Source organism: Elaeis guineensis, chromosome 1 (assembly GCF_000442705.2).
Source record: "Elaeis guineensis isolate ETL-2024a chromosome 1, EG11, whole genome shotgun sequence".
NCBI classification, from domain to species: domain Eukaryota; kingdom Viridiplantae; phylum Streptophyta; class Magnoliopsida; order Arecales; family Arecaceae; genus Elaeis; species Elaeis guineensis.
Window position 1 is genome coordinate 119,860,896 of NC_025993.2, and position 21,167 is coordinate 119,882,062.

At 38.7% G+C, this 21,167-nt stretch overlaps 1 protein-coding gene across 5 annotated transcripts in view; it reads right to left on the minus strand.

Moving 5' to 3' along the window:
- LOC105032443 (SWI/SNF complex component SNF12 homolog) overlaps positions 1-19,206 on the minus strand; it is a 28,344-nt gene extending 9,138 nt beyond the window's left edge. For 4 of the 5 annotated variants that reach the window (XM_073261350.1, XM_073261346.1, XM_073261361.1 and 1 more), the window contains exons 1-2: positions 17,455-19,204; positions 17,175-17,361 (exon numbers count right to left, since the gene is read on the minus strand). In XM_073261350.1, the coding sequence (XP_073117451.1) occupies positions 17,289-17,361; positions 17,455-18,935 (1,554 nt within the window). In that variant the 5' untranslated portion in view covers positions 18,936-19,204 and the 3' untranslated portion in view covers positions 17,175-17,288. Of the gene's footprint in view, positions 1-17,174; positions 17,362-17,454 lie in introns of all 5 variants that reach the window. The other variant, XM_019846297.3, reaches the window with a different exon arrangement.
- Positions 19,207-21,167: the final 1,961 nt, after the last annotated feature.

A 21,167-nucleotide genomic window follows, 5' to 3' on the forward strand; every position in this document is an offset into this window, starting at 1 on the left:
ACATATCTTTCTAGGTGGGGGTATTTAATCCTCAACTTCCTTGTATCGCACAGGATACCATCTCTTTGTTTTTTGGATTGATAGAGGACTTAGAATCTTTAACAAAGAATAAGAACACCCACAAGTATGATCAAGATTTGCCAAATAGGTATTAGAAGATATATCAGACGGTGACCCATTCAATATGGTAGAGTCAGTATCATGCCATTCCAAGGTGTGCGAGAATAGGGAGAGGGAGAGGGAGAGGGAGGGAGAGGGGGAGAGAGGAGAGCAGGAGGGAGGTAGGGAGAAAGGAGATGGGGCGCAAGCTGGATCCGAGGAGGGCCGTCGTAGACCCAAACGAAGAGAGAGAGAGAATCCTAACCCGAACACTTGGAAAGGGAGAGGGAAGAGAGAGCGGGAGAGGACTTACTTAAGAGAGATGGCACCAATCAACGAAGAATGAGAGCGAATGAGAAGCAAATGAGATGTTTTATAAACAACAGGCTAAACCGACCAAGCAACTGAACCATCTTGGGCTAGCATCGATATAGACTGAACCACTTGATTCGGGTCAGTTCAGCAATCACTAGATATGATAGATGTTCCAGACAAATCCAGAACTTCATCTCTAAATTGCAACTCAAATCCCTAATCATACTTTTGGATAGAAAACATGCAAATATGTAAACACACTATAGAATTTCTTTTAATTAAAATTGTATGAACAAATAGTCCCAAGCAACTAACAGAATTACATTGCCTTTAGCGTAATGACGTACACGATTTCCTATTGTACTAAATCATAAGTGACTTAATATTAGGTATTAGGTTCATTTTCTCAATGAAGGGGATAGGCTACCAATCTTGTCTCCCAAAAAGAGAACTATAGAATGTAACTTGCTACAAACATAATGCATATTTCAATACAGATATACATAATTTTTACAAAGATATTTTACATATAGCACAACCTCTTGCATTTGCAAAAACCTCATTTATTTTTATTTTATAATATTAAGACAAACAAGGGGATGTATTATATTTTTATACCCAGCCACGGATTCATACGAAATTTCAACTGACCAACCATGCTATTATTTTCCTTAAAAAAAACTTTAAACCAATACACCCTAATATATCATTTTTCCCTCCCTTGCCATAGGTCTCCTCCATGCAGCAACAATATGGTGACACAGTATTCCTCAACCTACAATAAAGCACACTTGGGCAACTGGACCTTGGAGTCGTTCAATTTAGTAGCCATTATTGAGATCATAGCCAGTGACTACCAAGACTGTAAGCTTTAGCGAGACCAGGCTAGCAAGTCATAATCTTATCTTGAATGGTAAGGAGGACAAAAGTTTGACAAAATCACAATGTCTTTGAGATTTATCACAGATTATAACTTAGAAAGCAAAGCAATTTAATGTATGCAAATCTAGGATCTGCGCTAAGAACACTAAGAATTACTCAAGGGATAATACACTCCACTGGAAGAGAACAAATCATGTTGCAATCAAGAAAGAAGAAAACATGTTGACAATGAAAACCCACTTCCAAGAACTAAATTTAGGTGTTCATTGCACCCTATTGTACTTAGGAATTGTACCATGCCAGTGGGTCATCAACATGGCACAAGAATTTCTAGCCCTCTATATTATTTGTGTGGTCAATTTGAAAACATAATGCTTCCATACAAAAAAATACAGACCAATTCATAGCAGAAAGGAATTGTAGCACGTTTTACTGTTTTAATTATAGCAATCCATATTGACAATCTTAGTTTCTACTCAAGTGGTCTAAAACTCTTCCTTGTTAACTTTTTTCTTGCTTTGTAAAGACTTGGAAAATCAGTCTACTAATTGAACACAATAATGATAAAATTTGTCATTGTACATTAGAGAAAGCTTAAGACTGTTGTATCTCATAGTATATTCAATGTATTACCCATAATATGAGCTTCTCATCACAAAAGATATCCGTATATATCACTTTAAAAAAAAAATGTTGATGCAAAACTGGTTACATGTACCCAAGAAGTTTTTTTTAATATGAATCTTAAGCTATTTTTTATTGTGTGCTGTTGATGTTTAAATTAGTCATGCACTGCTACTTTGTATAAAAAATTGAAGTCTGTGTGATGCACACATTCAACAGCACTAGGTAAAGATACCTAAGATGATTTAAAATCATAAATTTCCATATAATTAGTTGAAAACCATATATGTTTAATAATATATTTATATATTAATATGAAGCAAATAAAAGTAGTCTATGTTATAAAATAAAGTGACAAGGTAGCATATCCTAGCAACCCAGTTGCAAAACCTTTTACAGACTCAAATCATGTTGTGCCACTGGGTGCCAAAGGGCCGCAGAATTCAACATGATAAGTGTACCATGATAGCGCTTGACCTATATGGGCATGACACATGACATTTTAGTCCTTGCTCTCTTTTCAGGCTCAAATCAAGTGGCAAGGTGTTGAAATCCTATCTACCAGAAATATAAAATGTAAATCAAGTTAGAACAAAGAATGAAGGCCATGAATGAAACGTAAACAGTTGTAAAAGGTACTTAAACTTAGATGTCAGACACTCTTTACAAATGATTTTAGGAAGCATACCATGGCATTTAATTCTTGATTTCATGGAGATTTGAAACATTTTCTTATTTATTAGTTACTTTGGCCCAAAGTTAGTCATAGTGGGAGCTTATTTTCCTTAGTCCTAAACTGTTACCAAACATTACTTAAAAGCGACAACCTATATGATCACTATAATACCTCATCTAAAAGAGATTCAACATTTTAGAAAGTAAGAAGAAATCTGTAATGCAATTAGTCTCTGGCTTGGGCCAACCATGTGGAGTCACTAAAACCTCCACGATTTACTTTTCTTTGTTTAATCATGCAAGTGCTCCTAGCTTGAATATTCTTAAATTGTTACCAGTCAGGTAGGTATGCTTACCTGCCAACTAGCCTTATAGAATACATGGCAAGCACTTCCCTAGCCAACTAGCCTTACTGATTATATGGCAGGCCCCTACATCACCAACTTTATTCTTTCGTAGAAAATATGTGGATAAGCATGCAGATCCTCCTAAAAGTGTGTTTTTCACAAATCATGGTTGCTGCTGATAAATCTTTAAAGTTGCTACAGAAATAATTATTTTTCCTATATTTAGTCACTTCTGCTTGATTTTTTTTTAAGATATTGAGTTGATGATTTTCCATATTGGTAAAAAATGGTTCCATCTTTTATCAATGTTGAAACTAGAATTTTTCTGGAAGATTTGAGTGGTTTGTCACTTAAAGACTGATGCACCAGATTTTGTAACAGCTGTAAATCTGGATACTTAACTAAAATTTACATTAAATACATTAAATAGTATCAAAACAGAAAGATTTCTCACACTGATCGTAAGGTTCAAGTTTATCATAAAAAACATGATGCATATGGTACACAACAAGCAACTTCAGCATGACATATAAAGGACTGCTGAAGAATGTGTCCATCAATATGATGGACAAGGTAGACGAGCTCATAAAATGAGTCAACAAGATGATGGCTGTGTTAAACAGGATAGGTGAGTTCATGGCTATACGTGAAACAACTTTCGTCAACAAGATACAAGGGGACAAGAGGTTTCCAGAAAAGGCTGACTATTCCACCTAATCTACAAATGTAATGACTGTGATATCATACAGCTGAATATGCAAATTTCTTAATTTCATATAGCACCATGCTGTTTTGGATCTTAAATCCTATCAACAACTTTGAAGATTACAAGTCAGCATACAAATGAAATGGACTACAGGGGACAACAAAACTTTAAGAAGGCTTTATAAGGAGAGGTACTTGATTTGTTTTCAAAGTCAAAGGAAAAATAGAGCAAGACTGAAGATAACATGGATGGATGTGGTGAAAAAGGATATGAAAAGCTTGAATGAACACCAGGGCATGCCCTAAATTGCTTGGTGAATGGATCCATAAAGCTGATGCAAACTAGTTAGGATAAGGCTGCATAATTATGATTATGAAGGATAGCAGAACTAAACTTGAAATTGGAGCTTTAATTGCTAGGTGTTGTGAGCCATTATAAGATATTTCTGACTGCAAGTTCATTATTCAAATATATCTAACCGTAGGTCCTCCATGCACACTTTAGTTCTTAAACTGGCTGTGGGTCACAAACATGATTAGGAACCTTAAAACCGAAGGCTATAGAAACATAAAATAGAAAAACATGTGAGAAGGGAGTTAAATTGGAGGTGGAAGATAGGGAAGACAAATGTTGATCTTTCTCTTGATTGATTGATAAGTGGCTTACCTAGTGTCAATGAGCACAAGAAATGTGTAGTTTTGCATTACAAGGTCAACATATGTGGCGCAAAATACCAAATTAAGTCAAAGATAGCAACTATAGGTCACATGGTATGAAATGAACAAATTTCTGAAGAAAAGATTTCTTCACACTCACCACAGAAATTACAAGAGAATAATGAAAATATATTCTAAAAGTTGCTTTGAAAGAACACTATCCCTGAAGCTAGTTTTACCTGATGAATACCTAAAATCTGTAACTAAACTTGAATTTCCCTATTAAGAATGTTAACTCATTTGCAATTAAAATCCTACAAGAAGTCAATAAAACAACCCATCACCATGTCAAAGAGCTAATCAAAAGAAGTTTACTACATTATCCAGATTTAGCAAAAAAATAGTGTTAGTAAATCGCAATTTCTCCATTATCTGGGATCCAATACCCAGAATCGAAGCATTGGTACATTACAGGAACACTTCAATGGCATTAACACCATCTAAGTCCCTTTTTGGTGTGTTAAAGTGCTTTCACTTTTAGTACTTAAGCTCTCACATTAGCTTTGGTCATGCTTGCTTGCTGCCTAGATGTCTTGTTCCACAATAGATTGTCTTAGAACATTTATTTTTCAACAACAGATGGTCTCATAACATAAATCAGATGCTCCTCAGAAATATTTCTTATGCTCAGTCTCTCAAATTATATCTTGACATTTACCTTCTAGATCATGCAACTTCCATTTGTCTATCTTCTGCAATTTGAATTTCATTTTAAAAAATTTCAAATTGTAGATGAAAGGGTGTTTTGTCACATTGTGCATGATAGACAAAAAAATGCTAGGCCAGAAATAGAACATGATAAGTCGAACACCCAACTAGTGAGATGTTATCTTGGAGATCCTAGAAAAGTGAAAAGGCAACACCACACCAAAAAAGAATAGTTCCCAGTCCGAGCTAAATCCAAACTACAACAACCACTTGCACATGATATTGGAATTTGGGGTTTGAAGTATGTATATGTGTTTCAAAAATTTAATTTTCTAAATACCGCAACGGAGAATAAGATTAAAATAATTTTAATCTGAATTTTACATGCATAAAAACATAAAACCACATGGATCTATTTTATATGCTGAAATTGATATATGCTGAAATTTAAATTGTGATCAAATTACATACCTTTTTCGCAATCCCTTTCTTCAAATCTGGATCTGGAAGAGACGAGGCTCTCTGTTAGTCGCATAAGTGTTCGGCCTCTACGAGTATCCACTCAAGATCAGCCTGAAACATCCCTCTAAGATCTGAATTTTGATTCTCCAAAATTCAGCCTGCTGCCTGCTGAATCTAAACGAAGCCTGGATCGTGATCAACGTTTGATCTTTCTCCTTGATCCTTATCTTCTCTTCCTCTCTAGCCTTTCACCTTGCCTTGTAGTACTACAAGAGACCAACAACCAACAGATGAAGGGCCACCCAACGCCTTGAGTGTGTGCAAAACTTAGGATGCGTGTCCCAAGTAGCATGGCGTGGGGGCGCCCAAGGAGAAGAGAAAAAGGGAGGAAAAAAGGGCGTTAGAGGTTCTCTTGGGGTGGAGAGGGGCTGGCTTGGATGATCTTAGGATCTTAGGGGAAGTTCCCTTTTATAGGTACAAAGATTGAATCCTATTCAATCATATAATACAAGTCCTACTTGCATTAAAATTTCTATTAACTTAAGTTATCCAACTTACATTAGAAAGCTCATTAGGCGCCAACTATTGGAGCCCTTGCACCCATAATTAGACACCTATTTTGCACTCAAGAGACACCCCATATGAGAACTAAAAGCCCTCTAGTCAATGGACATGCCCAAATTGAACAATTCAAAGTGGCACCGCATAATAACTATCAAGGAGATTCATAAGGGACTTGCACTCTTAATTTATGTGATCCATAACCTTAGACACCTAACAATTAGAATCTCATGAATCTTATTCATGTAGATAATTAGCAGATAATTAAGTTAGAATTAACTTATCAAATAAGTAATCCCAACGAAAAGAGAAATTGGGTCCAACCATATACTAGCAAGGTTACCATGAACCCAATGAATTTCTCTAAACCCAATTGATACTTCATAAGCTCAATTTCTTATTCCTGACCTAATCCTTTTGTTGTGTGACCCCATAAGTCCAATTCTATCTGGTAATGAGATATATAATGATCTCTATCATTATATCATTGAAACTCTTTTCAATGGGTCGGAATAATTTCACTCTAACTTAGCAAGAATTGTCGATCCGGAACAATCCTAGTGAGCTCTCACAATCCACCAGTGACACCTAGCAGTATGTAGTGACAACCCAGTAGAACTGAAATGAACCTCTAGATGTAGTTAACGTTTGATTCAGTCCCTCTATCGTGAGTCCCGACTAGATGGCAGGTCATGGATAAATCGTCAAACCTCAATATCAGTCATATGATAGATTCGATTAGCTAAAGTTCAGATGTGATGTTTATAAAAACTCTTTTCCATCAATCACTCTACTGTGGCTACAGATTCATGGACTTAGCTACTCAAATCTCATAGGACTACTCTCTATCAAGGTTGATAGATCCTATCTTGATGCGCATCCTATTCCTACAGTGGACCAATTGTCGCCAATATCTACTACAAGGGCTCACTGAGATCCATATTTACGTGTCAATCAAACTCCAACAGCCTCACTGCGAGCAGTAGTACCCTCTCAAATCAAAAGACCAGTCACACAACTATAGCATCGAGACAATCACTGATGATTGAATAAAAATCCAAGTGATCGCTCGTATGATCACGCTCAGTGCTAGTTGTTCTCTAACAACCACCCGCACTCGTCGTCCTGTCTCTACACAGTATATTAGAGACCCATCTATCTCGAAGGAAGCAATTTGTGCGCCAGTCTATCCGGATCTGTCACCGTCCTCATGATGATTCTATAATCGGGAGCTTTTAAGAATTAAATACATGTCTCTAATTCTCAACACCTTGAGAATATGTATTGAAACTAATTCCATGGACGATTCAAAGACACATTACACTTGAATGAAAAAAATTTGCCCTTTTATTGATCATATCAATATATTAAGTATAAAATTGTCAGGCATATTGACTTCTAAGACATACATCTAACAATCTCCCACTTGAACTAAAGCTAATTGGTCATAAATTTAAATTCCATCTTTTCAAGGTGGACTTCCATTTTCGATTGGCTCAGCTGCTTAGTCAATAGGTCTGCCATGTTATCCGCGGAGTCTACTTTTCGCACCTCGATATGAGGTAGTCACGTATATCGATGCTCTATGTGTTTGAACTTCTGATGAGACCTTGGCTCCTTAGCAAGGACTATAGTGCCATTGTCTTTGCAGTACTGTATCACGGCATGACATCCAGTTCTACAACTAACATTAAAACCAAAATTCGTCCAACACATCTATAGCACACTCAGCCTCCGTTGATCGATTACTCAGAACCCTTCTAGTAAATCGAACAAAAATACACCCTCAAATCGCAACTCAGAATCACCTCCAAAGACCAAGAACAGATCTTTAGTCCTTCTTAAGTATTTAAAGATGTTCTTCATAGCTATCCAGTGCTCCTCGTCTAGATTCGACTAATATCTACTCGTGACACTCACAGCAAGGACAATATCAGGTCGAGTACATAGCATGGCATACATGAGGTTTCCTATTGTCGAAGTATAAAGAATCCTACTCATGAGCTGAATCTCCTCAGATGTGGTCGGACATCGTCTTGGAGAGACGAATACCATACCTAAGAGGTAAAAGATCTCTCTTGAAGTTTTTCATGCTGAACCTCTTCAGCACCTTCTCTATGTATGTGACAGGTCAAGCATCCATTTAGATCTATCCTTATAGATCTTTATTCCGAGAATATAGGATGCTTCCCCTGGATCTTTCATAAAAAATTTCTTGGACAACCATCTTTTGACCATGGTCAGCATGGGAATATCATTCCCAATAAGAAGAATATCATCTACGTATAATACGAGGAAGGTGATCGTGCTCCCACTGACCCTCTTGTATACACAAGGTTCCTTTTCGTTTTTGATGAAATCAAATGATTTGATTATCTCATCAAAATGATGGTTCCAACTCCGAGAAGTCTGCTTTAATCCGTATATGGACCTTTTCAGCTTGTAGACTCTATGATCACTATTACCGGACGTGAAACCCATAAGCTACTCCATATAGATATCTTCTTCAAGATATCCATTTAGAAAGGCAATTTTCACATTCATTTACCAGATTTTATGATCGTAATAAGCTGCAACAGCAAGCAGAGTGCGGAAGAATTTCAGTATGGCTACGGACGAGAAAGTTTTCTGATAGTCAATGCTTTCACGCTGACTATAACTTTTAGCCACAAGCCTAGCTTTATAGGTCTCTACCTTACCATCGGTACCTATCTTCCTTTTGTAGATCTATTTACACCCAACAGGTACAATGCCCTCAAGTGGATCTACTAAAGTCCAGACTTGGTTCGAATGTATTGAGTCGATTTCTGACTTCATTGCATGTAACCACTTCTCGAAATCGATGTCAGACATCGCCTCGTCAAAGGTTTAGGGTCATCAATATGATCCCTATTTTCCATAAAGAATATTTCCTTCACTTTCTCTGTAAGCATACCCATATATCTTTCAGGAGGTCGGGAGATCCTGCTAGATCTACGAGGTGGTAGAGGAACATCAATTACTGGCTCATGAATTACAGGTTCCTAAGGATTTATAGCTTTGGGCTCTTCAGAGACCTTCTCTTCGAGCTCTACTAACCTCACTGCCGCCATCTTGGATAAATTGTTTTTCTAGGAATACGACATTTTGACTCACAATCATATTATGATTTTGTGGAAAGTAAAAGTAGTATCCCATAGATTCTTTTGGATACCCTATAAAATGAGCTATAATAGATTTATCCTCCAACTTTTCCGCCATTTGTCTCTTGACATAGGCCGGACATCCCCAAGTCTTAAGATAACCCAGACTCGACTTCTTACCGAACCATATCTCATACGGTGTGGTAAGAACGGACTTTGAAGGAACTCTATTCAACAAGTGAATGGCAATTAATAAGGCATGTCCCCAAAGAAATAAGGATAGATCAATGAAGCTCATCATGGATCGAACCATATCCAATAGAGTCCTATTTCTCCTTTCGGATACCCCGTTGAGCTGAGGTGTTCCAGGAGGAGTCCACTGAGAGACTATGTCGTTGTCCTTAAGATATCCTAAAAATTTTCGACTAAAGTATTCACCTCCTCGATCAGATCGAAGAACCTTAACGGGTTTATCCGTCTGCTTCTCTACTTCATGCCTGAATTCCTTGACCTTTTCAAAGGCCTCAGACTTGTGTTTTATTAAATACACATATCCATACCTAAACAAATCATCGATAAAGGTAATGAAGTAGGTGTAACCACCACTGACCTACACATCAAATAGCCCACACACGATGTGTACCAGGACAAGTAACTCCGTGGCCCTTTCTCCATATCCTACAAAGGGTAACTTAGCCATCCTTTTCCAGTTTGTTTATCCTATCCTCTCCAATATGACCTAGTCTATGGTGCTACAAGTACTTCTGATTAATTTCATCTCTGAATCTCTTTTGACCTACGGCACTGACTATTTGCTCGTTTAGGTTCACATTCGCATCAACATGCAAGTGATAAAGACTGTCAATTAAAAGACCTCGTGCAATCAATTTATTTCGCAAATAAATAAAATAAAAATCTTTATTGAAACTAATTTTAAAACCTTCCTGTGCTAGCACAGACACGAAAATTAAATTTTGACTAGCTACAGAAACATAATAACAGTTTTTCAAATCTAATCTAACGCCAGACGGTAATCGAAGAGAGTAAATGCCAACGGCTTCTGCAGTAACCTTTGCTCCATTACCGACCCGAAGGATCATGTCATCTTTCCTCAATCTCTTACTTTCTATCAGACCCTGTATTGAGGTACATATATGAGCACTTGAGCCAGAGTCCAATACCCAACTAGATGTAGAAAAAATCATAAAGTTGGATTCAATTACGAGCATACCTTTGGAAGGTTTATCATCCTTTTTAGTCTTTAGGCTCTCCAAATATTTTGGACAGTTCCTCCTCCAGTGGCCTTCAGCATAATAGTAGAAACACTTTTCCTTTGCCTCAGCCGCCTTTGGACCATCCTTTTTCGACTTGCTCTCTTTCTTCTGCTTCTTTACAGATTTAACCTTCTTCCTTCCAACCAAGGTTTGCCATACCGTGCCGAACCGACCGATACACCCCATCTCATACCGGACCGGTGGAGAACCGGCACGATTCGACTGATAAAATTGGTACACCGATGGTACCGAAGAAAAAAGAATAGAAAGTAAGAAAGAGAGAGAGAGGGGAGGGAGAGAGGTGGGAGCCGTCGGAGGCCGGCGGTGGCCGACTGCGACCGTCAGAGGGCTTTCGAGCTCCGTATCACACTATAGGGCTTTCAAGAGAGCAAGAAAGAGAGAGAGAACACTCGGAGGGGGGCGGGGAACCTACTGGACAGACGGTGCCTCCGTTACGAGGCTTCCGATGACCGGCGAGCCGATGTCAACGGCCTAAGGGCGGTCGAGTGGGCGAAGCCCCCTTTCTTCTTTTTCGAAACAGACGACGTCTGTTTTGATTTTTTTTATTTTAAACTTATGAAATCGGCAATTGGATTGCTGACTTAAAATTTTTTTTTAAAAAAAAAATCGTGAAACCGACAAATCATTTGCTGACTTCACTTAAAACCATGTTTTTTAAAAAAATTTGCAAAATAGGGGCGATGCCCCTGTTTCGCGTCTGTGGCCCCGCGCGCGTGAACTGCGCCCTCCGGTGGTCACGACGGCCAGTTAGAGGCCGTTCGACGGCCCCGCCGGCTCCTCCTCCCTCTTTTTTTTCTTTCTCTTTCTCTCTCTCTATTTCTCTCTTTTTTTCTTCCAGTTTGGGTCGTCGGTTCGGTACGGTATGAAACCATACCGAACCGTACCACCGATCGACCGAAACGACCGACGGTATCGGTTCAGCATACCTTGCTTCCAACAGATTTTCTCTTGTAAGAAGTCCGCTCCACAGCAAGAACAGAACCCCTTGAACTCTTCAAGGTACCCTCCATTGTGACCAACATATTGACAAATTCAGAAATAATGCAGTCAAGTTTGTTCATATGAAAATTCATGATGAATTAACTATATGAACTAGTAAGGGATTGAAGGATCAGATCCATCTGCAATTCTTTTTGCATATCCAGCTCGAGCTTCCCAAGCTCCTCAATATCCTTGATCACTGTCATACAGTGCTCATGGACAGACTGCCCTTCGCGCATCTTCAGATTGAAGAGTCTCTTGGATACTTCAAAGTGCGCAGTACAGCTCTGCTCACCATACAACTCTTGTAGGTGAGTAATCATGGTCCAGACAATGGGCAAATGCTCGTGCTGGCTTTGCAACTCGTTTGACATAAACGCCAGCACATAGCACTTAACCCGACTATCTTTATCCGTCCACTTCTCAAAAGCAACTCTTTGCTCAGCAGTAAGACGGTTTGGCAACACAACGAGATCCTGATCGAGAATATGGCTTAATTTTTCTAAAATCAGGACAATCTTGAGATTTCTGAGCCGGTCTTTGAAATTATTATCGATCAAACAATTGGTTTCAAAGATGCAAGCTAGAGGATTTGAGGCTGACATAATGGTTTAATTGCAAGAATAGAGATTCAAGTTAGATTTTTATACTTAATTTTTTAATTTGCTTTTAGAGATTTTAAGATGCAAATAATGACTCTCACTAATTTTTTGGATTCCTCCACTCCCCGTAAGAAAACGAAAACCCTGACGCGACAAAAAATTTTTAGTGGGTGCTGCGGTCCCACCGATGACATGCACCTCACCTAACAGTTATTGGTAATATGCACACCGATGCGTAGGCAACTCCTTGCCCAGATGCTTCACTAAGCATGTTGCAGCAACTTGATCTCTAAGTTATGTGGGCTCACCTAACAGCTATTGCCCACACTTCTTAGTTAAGCCCGACTAATCATTCACAAACAGGTGCAAGGCCGTCATTGGGTCCCTCACCTAACAGTTATTGGGTCCCACCCTATCCTTATCCTGAAGCAACTTTTTGCTAATAGAGTGGTTGCGTATTTTCGATGCAACTGAACCACTGTGATCAGCCGAGAACAATCAACGCCGGTAGCACGCCCGCACATCTACAACGATGAAAGGCTTATGAATTTAATATTTATGGGAAGGTTTGGATTTAGATCTCATCTAATCAGTCATCATATGACTGATCTAACTGGCATGGGCTAAACCCGATTGCTAAGCAACCTAATTCAAGATCCAATCTTCCAAATTGGCCAGGTAAGTAGAGAACGGTGGGGGTCCTCCCGTTGCCTTCCTTAGCACCAATGAATTGGCCAGGTCGGCTAATGGAAACAATTAAATAACCACGTCTCATTAACTTATCTTAGACACCAATAGATCGATTAATCAAAATTGATTAGCTCAAGCGTATCGGACTCAAACCAACGAGCCAAATTAGGCCTTTAGATTAATCGATTCTACATACGGAACTCAATCGATTTGATCAACAACAATTGTATGATCATTAACTTAATTGATCTAACTCAATTTAACACTTAACTCGATTTGACCAATTACTTAATCGAATTAGACCAAGATAACTCAAATAAAAAACCTTAGATGTAATCCTATTATATAACCCAATTTTTTATTTTTCCATGACCAAAACTCTCATGCACAAACACAAATTTCAGATTCTAAAATCATATTTCAGGTCTAAATTCTTTGCATTAAAATAGGTTTTAAAACATGAAAATAATTTTCAGATTTTAATATATAAATATATAACATATATATGTATGTATAATTAGATCTAAACAAAATTTCATATCTAAGCATGATGTCATATATCTCATATACTAGTCATAAATAAGATTAAAAATAAATTTATGATCTAAATATGCAAGCATATATCATATATATGAATCAAAATTTAGATCATAAAAAATTTCAGATTTCATGCATGCATCTATATTTCACATGAACATTAACTAAAACTCTTTTTAGATCAAAATTCAGATCTATGCATGCAACAACATATCAACTATATGTTCTAAAATTAAATCCAAAATTAGATTTCAGATTTGAAGATCTATCCATACATCTTATGTATTAAGAAAAAAATTGATTTTGAAACCTTTTCAAAAATATGTATATCAAAATTCAGCATATAAAAATCCATGGCTCTGATACCACTGTTGGAATTTGAGATTTGAAGCATGCATATGTGTTTCAAAAACTTAATTTTTTAAACACCGCATCAGAGAATAAGATTAAAATAATTTTAATCTGAATTTTGCATGCATAAAAACATAAAACCACGTGAATCTATTTCATATGCTGAAATTGGTATATGTTGAAATTTAAATTGTGATCAAATCACATACCTTTTTCGCAATCTCTTTCTTCAAATCTAGATCTGAAAAAGACGAGGCTCTCTGTTAGCCGCACAAATGTCCGGCCTCTATGAGTATCCACTCGGGATCAGCCTGGAACAGCTCTCTAAAATCTGAATTTTGATTCTCCAAAATTCAGCCTGCTAAATCTGAACGAAGTCTGAATCGCGATCAACGTTTGATCTTTCTCCTTGATCCTTATCTTCTCTTCCTCTCTAACCTTTCTCCTTGCCTTGTAGTGCTACAAGAGACCAACAATTAGTAGATGAAGGGCCGCCCAACGCTTTGGGCGTGTGCAAAACTTGGGACGCGCGTCCCAAGTAGTATGGCATGGGGACACCTAAGGAGAAGAGAAAGAGGGAGGAAAAGAGGGCGTGAGAGGTTCTCTTGGGGTGGAAAGGGGCTGGCTTGGATGATCTTAAGACCTTACGGGAGGTCCTCTTTTATAGGCACAAAGATTGAATCATATTCAATCATATAATACAAGTCCTACTAGCATTAGGATTCCTATTAACTTAAGTTATCCAACTTACATTAGGAAGTCCATTAGGCGCCAACTATTGGAGCCCTTGTACCCATAATTAGACACCCTATTTTGCACCCAAGAGACACCCCATATGAGAACTAAAGGCCCTCTAATCAATGGACACGCCCAAATTGAACAATTCAAAGTAGTGCCCCATAATAACTATCAAGGAGATTCATAAGAAACTTGCATCCTTAATTTATGTGATCCATAACCTTAGACACCCAACAATTGGAGTCTCATGAATCTTATTCATGTAGGTAATTAGCAGGTAATTAAGTTAGAATTAACTTATCAAATAAGTAATCCCAACGGAAAGATAAATTGGGTCCAACCATGTGCTAGCAAGGTTACCATGAATCCAATGGATTTCTCTAAACCCAATTGACACTTTATAAGCTCAATTTCTTATTCCAGGCCTAATCCCTTTGCTGTGTGACCCCATAGATTCAATTCTATCTAGTAGTAAAATATACAATGATCTCTATCATTATATTATTGAAGCTCTTTTCAATGGATCAGAACAATTCCATTCTAACTCAACAAGAATTGTCGATCTGGAACAATCCTAGTGAGCTCTCACAATCCACTAGTGACACCTAGCAGTATGTAGTGGCAACCCAATAGAACTGAAATAAACCTCTAAGTGTAGTTAACGTGTGATTCAGTCCCTCTATCGTGAGTCCCGACTAGATGGCAGATCATGGATAAATCGTCAAACCTCAACATCAGTCATATGATAGATTCGATTAGCTCAAATCCAGATGTGATGTCTATGGAAACTCTTTTCCATTAATCACTCTACTGTGGTCACAGATTCATGGACTTAGCTTCTCAAATCCCATAGGACTACTCCTCTCTATCAAGGTTGACAGATTCTATCTTGATGCGCACCCTACTCCTACAGTGGACCAACTGTCATCAATATCCACTACAAGGACTCATTGAGACCCATGTTTATATGTCAATCAAACTCCAGCAGCTTCACTGCGAGCAGTAGTACCATCTCAAGTCAAAAGACCAGTCACACAACTACAGCATCGAGACAATCACTGACGATTGAATAGAAATCCAAATGATCTCTCGTATGGTCACGCTTAGTGCTAGTTGTTCTCTAACAACCATCCGCACTCGTCGTCCTGTATCTCTACACAGTAGATTAGAGATCCATCTATCCCGAAAGAAGCGATTTGTACGTCAGTCTATCCGGATCTGTCACCGTCCTCACGATGATCCTATGACCGGAAGCCTTTAGGAATTAAATACATATCTCTAATTCTCAACACCTTGAGAGTATGTATCGAAACTAATTTCATGGACGATTCAAGGACACATTACACTTGAATGAAAAAGAATTTGCCCTTTTATTGATCACATCAATATATTAAGTACAAAATTGTGTCCTAAATTAATTACAATGTGTCAGCCATATTGACTTCTAGGACATACATCTAACACATGACTTATTTGAAAATCAACAATTATTCAATCCCCGAAATCCTTTACCTTCTTTTTCTTTAAGTTGAAAGTAACCATGCTAATTCCCAAAAAATTTGTCTCAAAAAAAAAAAAGAGGAGAAACATATGAGAGACTCAAAATAAATTAAATTAAAAAATTTGTAACCAAAAAAAAATCCTAGAGGCTGCTAAAGGGATCTTGCCTACTCAGCAAAGGGAAAAGCTTTTTTCCTCTCAAAATTGTTGACAAATTCATAATTTCCCTTGAAACATCAAAGTGAAAACCTTTACCCATGGAAGGAATATTGGTAGGACTTCGCTGAGAGTTTGTCCTTGGCTGCACATTGCCAAAGTATACTATCACTCTTAAGAAACATGCAGTCAGCATTTATGAATGATGGAGAAGGCAAATAGCAAAGAACAAAAAACAGAAGTGAGATAAGAACACGAATTAGGAAATTCAAGCCTTAAAAAAGAAAAAAGAAAACAGAAGAGAGAAGAAGAAGAAGAAAATTAGTTGATATTCTACCCTTTTTCTGCAAAGATTCTGCCATTCTTATCACAGCATGTCCCCCTCCTAAAGCTTGGGGAATGGCACGAGTTAGATCATTTGACACAGCAATGGTGGAAATACAGCAAGCATTTGGACCAACAAAAAGACATCATGGATTGTACTGTTACAATTATTAATTGAAAACTGAAAATCCAAATCAGGACTACCCACTCTGTAAATGTTGCCAACTAGGTTATCAACTTATTAAATGAGAACACCGATGAAGGGGAATGGTGGATTGTATATCAACTTTGGACAGAAAATACCATAGAATGATTATATGCTGTGAGTTGAATGGGGAACAAGGGGCAGATATACACTTTATACTTTAAGATGTCATTTTGGGGAGAAACATCAATGATATACTAATGCACTTTGTGTGGCACTCATTGGGCTTCCACAGATTTTTAAGCTTTTCTCATGGGCCAAAATCTTTCTCTTGCAATACTTGCATCACATTCTAATAGATAGAGATAAAGCAGTGGTGAGTATGAACACCATATGACCAGATGCTGGTTCAAAGATTCCTATTCCAAGCAGGCTCATGTCAATGGAATACATTAAGTACTTAGTCAATTGGCATTTCAAGTAAAAATTCTTGGAGTTACAATACTATCATTAATCTAATTTAGAAACTGAAACACAACCCCATTTGCAATATTCTTGAAAATTTAGGAAAAATACAGCAAGTACATAGGTAAACAGCAATAGTCATATATGTAAAGACTGCATAACAGTTCTGCTGAATGTATCTCAGGTAGCTGCTTCATATATAGACTATCCAGATCATGTAAGAAACTATTTACCTTCTCTAGGAACTAAAGGCTGCAAAAACTACAAGAACCTTCAAGCAACATCTGATTTGGCAATAATTAACATAAATTGCTACTTTCTCCTACAAAGCATAATCGATGTTGCATTCATGTGCTACCAGGAGCATCATTGCCCCCTGCTGGCTTGTGATTTAGATAACGTATGACAGCATCTTCAACCCTAGTTTAATTCCACATGTAAAGTTATTCATTAGTGAAAGGATATAAGAAACACACTTGGAAAGGGATAAAAATGCATAAATTAAAATTCTACCATGGCTGGTTATAGAAGTCAGAACGATGTTCCCTTTCAGCATTATGACTTGCTTCCCCAGCAACAAGCTTCAAGTCCCTACTCTGAGAAGCAATCAAAGTATTTATAAACTCCACTGGCGACTGACTGAACCCAAGAAAGAATGCCCTCCTCCTGCGGTGCTCATGAATCTTCTTAATAGAAGTGCAAATAGCTTCATCGCAGGCCTCAATTTCTTTGTATTTCTCTGTGTTAGCAAGGAAGGCCGACATTTCTCTCTGTAGTGGGAAAGGAACATCAACCAGCACATCATAACAAGCATTGCCCACTGCACCATTCCCTGAAAGCCTGATCCTATGCTCCAAATTAATTGGTTGTGGAGTAGACAAATGCCGCGAGATCTTCTGTGACAACATGGCAAACTTCATCTTGTCTTCTCCGAATACCTTCTTCAAAGGTGGATCACAAGTAAAATAGGAGGGATCACTTGGGTTCTGCAACTTCTTTGCCTTGACATATTGCCATATCCCAGCTATAATTCTGGCACGTGTATCAACCTCGATCCCCAGAACCTCCATCAATGCAGGTGACAATTTAAACTTCTCGGGGTTATAATTCATCTCCAGCCTTATGCTGGCAGTGAACTCCTTGTCTCCTTTCCGCTTAACCTCAAAGCCCTCGTGTGGTGCTGGTGAGCGTGAATTCTCCCATATAATTGTCGGGTTTTCTGGGTAGAGTGTCGAGTCCAGAGCAATGGTAATCCTCTTAAAGAAAGATGAGAACTTAGGATACATAGGATTGGGCTTAGGCAGCCCGCTGGCAGGATCGGGATCCACAGCATCTTCTAATATCCTACCAATGATCTTCAGGGACCACCAAGGGGGCTCAGAATTCTTTGGCTCAGGAATTGTGCGGGTCTGGTTGGCAAAAGTATTGAAGACATAAATCCTGAGGGTCCTCTGCAAGGAAGGAGGGTTTTTTAAGCCTTCCTGGATGTCAATCTTCTTCCTTGCAAGGGCAGCATCCACCCGGGCCTCGAATTCAAGCAATTGGGTGTAGAGGGCGGATTCGGGCAAGAGAGCAGCGACCCGGTCAGGCAGCTGCTTCTCCGGAAGCTTCCGCTTCTTTCTCCGGGCAGCCGGGGTCAGCTCCGCAGACTTGAAGCTAAAATTGGCAGCAGCAGGGGCGGGTGCCGTGGGGCGAGCCAGCAGCTTCTGAGGGGGTCTTTTCGCGGCCGACGAGCCTGGGGTGGGGAAGGAAGGGGAGGAGGCTCCAACGGTGCCGAGCACGGCGTTTCCGAACTGGACCTGGAACGGGGAGCGGACCTGGGACTGGGGCGGGGTCTGACAAAGGCCTTGGAAAGGGGAACCACCCGGCGCCTGAGGCAGCGAGGGTGGGCGGAGAAGGGAGGGCTGGTTGGCCGCCGGCGAGCCTATTCCCCGGTTCAGAAGAGGCGAAGGGCCCCCGATTGCCCTTGATTGGTTGTTGCTGTTCGACGCCATTCGATGCAACAACACAAAACCCTACAAAACAAAACCAAAACCCTCCAAATCCCTTCGGAAAATGCTACAGTAATCGTTCGGACCAGAGACGAAACGAGATTGCACCGTAGATTACGAGGACAAAGCTCACATTTCGGCGGACGCTTTCGGAGATTGGTTGTGATTTCTTTAAAAAGCGCGGCGAGGGCAGACCTATGGAGAGGGTCTCGAACTCTCGATGGCTGTTCTTTGTTGCACGGGCTGAGCAAACAACCGAAACCAGAGAAATCCACCAAATTCGATCTAATAAACGTTGATTTTGGACGATTGAAAGATATAAATCAGATAAAATTATAATTAAAATATAAAAAATCAAATTATTTATATTGAAATTTAATTTTTATATTTTTTAATTTATTTAAAATCAAATTCAATCAATATAGTATTCCGTAAATTCAATTTCACGTTGAGGCGATGCTTTACAATACTTCATTCTAAAAAATACCGTCATTCATTTAAATTTATAAATATAATTATTTTTCAATAAATAATTTTTTTATTTTTTATTTTATTATATATATTTAAAAATAAATTTATAATTTATAAAATTTAAATTTTTTATATTAAATTGATAAAAAAATAAATAAATTTAAGTGAACTAATATTAAATTTAAAATTAATATTGGATCAATATTGAAGTCCAAATCCGCATAATCCATTCGAATCCGCTATAAATTGCACATTTCGATTTTAAACGATTCATACATGATAAATAGTCGACAGCGATTGAATTTTCTTCAATTCAATTGAATTTGATCAGATAAAATTTTTTTTTCAACTCGATCAAACTCGACGCTCAATTCTAATCTTTATGGCGCCCCACCGAGGCCAAGTGATTGGCTCCCTTATTGCTTGCACTAGGTGCAATTGGATCACGTCTAATCCCATGGTGCATAACACGCCACGTTATCTTTTATATGTCACCAATTCCTGATTAGGTGCTATCCATCATGCATATGCTCCAGGATTTGCTCTAGCTCACTGGCACCTGGTGCATGCAATAATTTCTCCGAGCGGCGTAGGGCAGCTACTCACGGTGGAACGATTTGGCAGTGAGCACATTTTCTTTTGGGTGGAATTTGGATTGGGTCTTAACCCAAACCCCACTGGCCTAAATCTGTCCATGGGTCAGATGTGCCAAAAGCTCAAATAATGTGACTTTGGACGGGACCTGAGATAAAAAATAAATTAACACAAATGGGAAGGATTTGGTCGGCAATCGGAAGCTTACGAAGGGGGCTTTTATGTTGGGCTTCTCCAGTCGGTCGAAGGAAGGTGTCGCTTTGTTCAACTTGATGCCGAGGTGTTTATTAATGTAGAGTTCTCAATCTCTATGCTCTGATACAAAGATTAGTTAAGAGATCGACAATATGGCAAGAGTAAATATGGCAAGAGTTCATGTATGAAGATCTTCCCGATCTCTTTTGTGGTTGTGGCAAAATCAGAGTGTTGCTAGAAGCTTGTGGTTGTGAAGGTGAAAAAAGAGGCCGCTTTTTTTATGGACCGTGGATTATGGATGCCCGGGGTTCCTATTGATATGCCAAAATATGCCTTCTCAAATGTCCATTACGAAAACACCGGAGTCGCCTCCTCCTGCTTCAACCTCGTCTGACTATTGGGCATAATCAAGGTGTGTGACTGAGAGACTAGTACAGCAAATCTTTAAATCTGAGGGACTTTTGAGTTGGACCGTGGTTCCCAGTTTCTCCTCTTTTCAATGATGATGTCCCATCAACAGAGGGGATGTAGGCCATGGATTGCTCTTTCACTTTTACTTCTAAAAGTGAGTCCTTTGGGGATGCTTTATTTAAGGAGAAAGAAAAGTGTTCACCTCCCAAAGGTCAACTTTCTAAGTCGCCTAGGTTTCGAATCTGCTTAGCCTAAGTTCTTGATGGTCGAAGATATGTTTCTCCAGCTCAAGGGGTCGTTGTCTTTTATTATGGATCTGGGGAAGGAGGGCAACAATAATTTGCAATTGGATGCCACACGAGAAGCTTCCTTGATAGAATCTCGTATCAAGCGTTTGGATGGGGATGTTGACAGTCACTCACTAGTGGCCCAAGATTCCTTTGCCTCTCGTGGAGTTGCTAAAGAGTCTTCTGACCACTCTAAATAATTTCTTAAAATCCAGCACTCCTTGCACTTGCTTAAATCACATGAAGGGTTAGATTCTTTTGGTTGTCTGATAGCCTT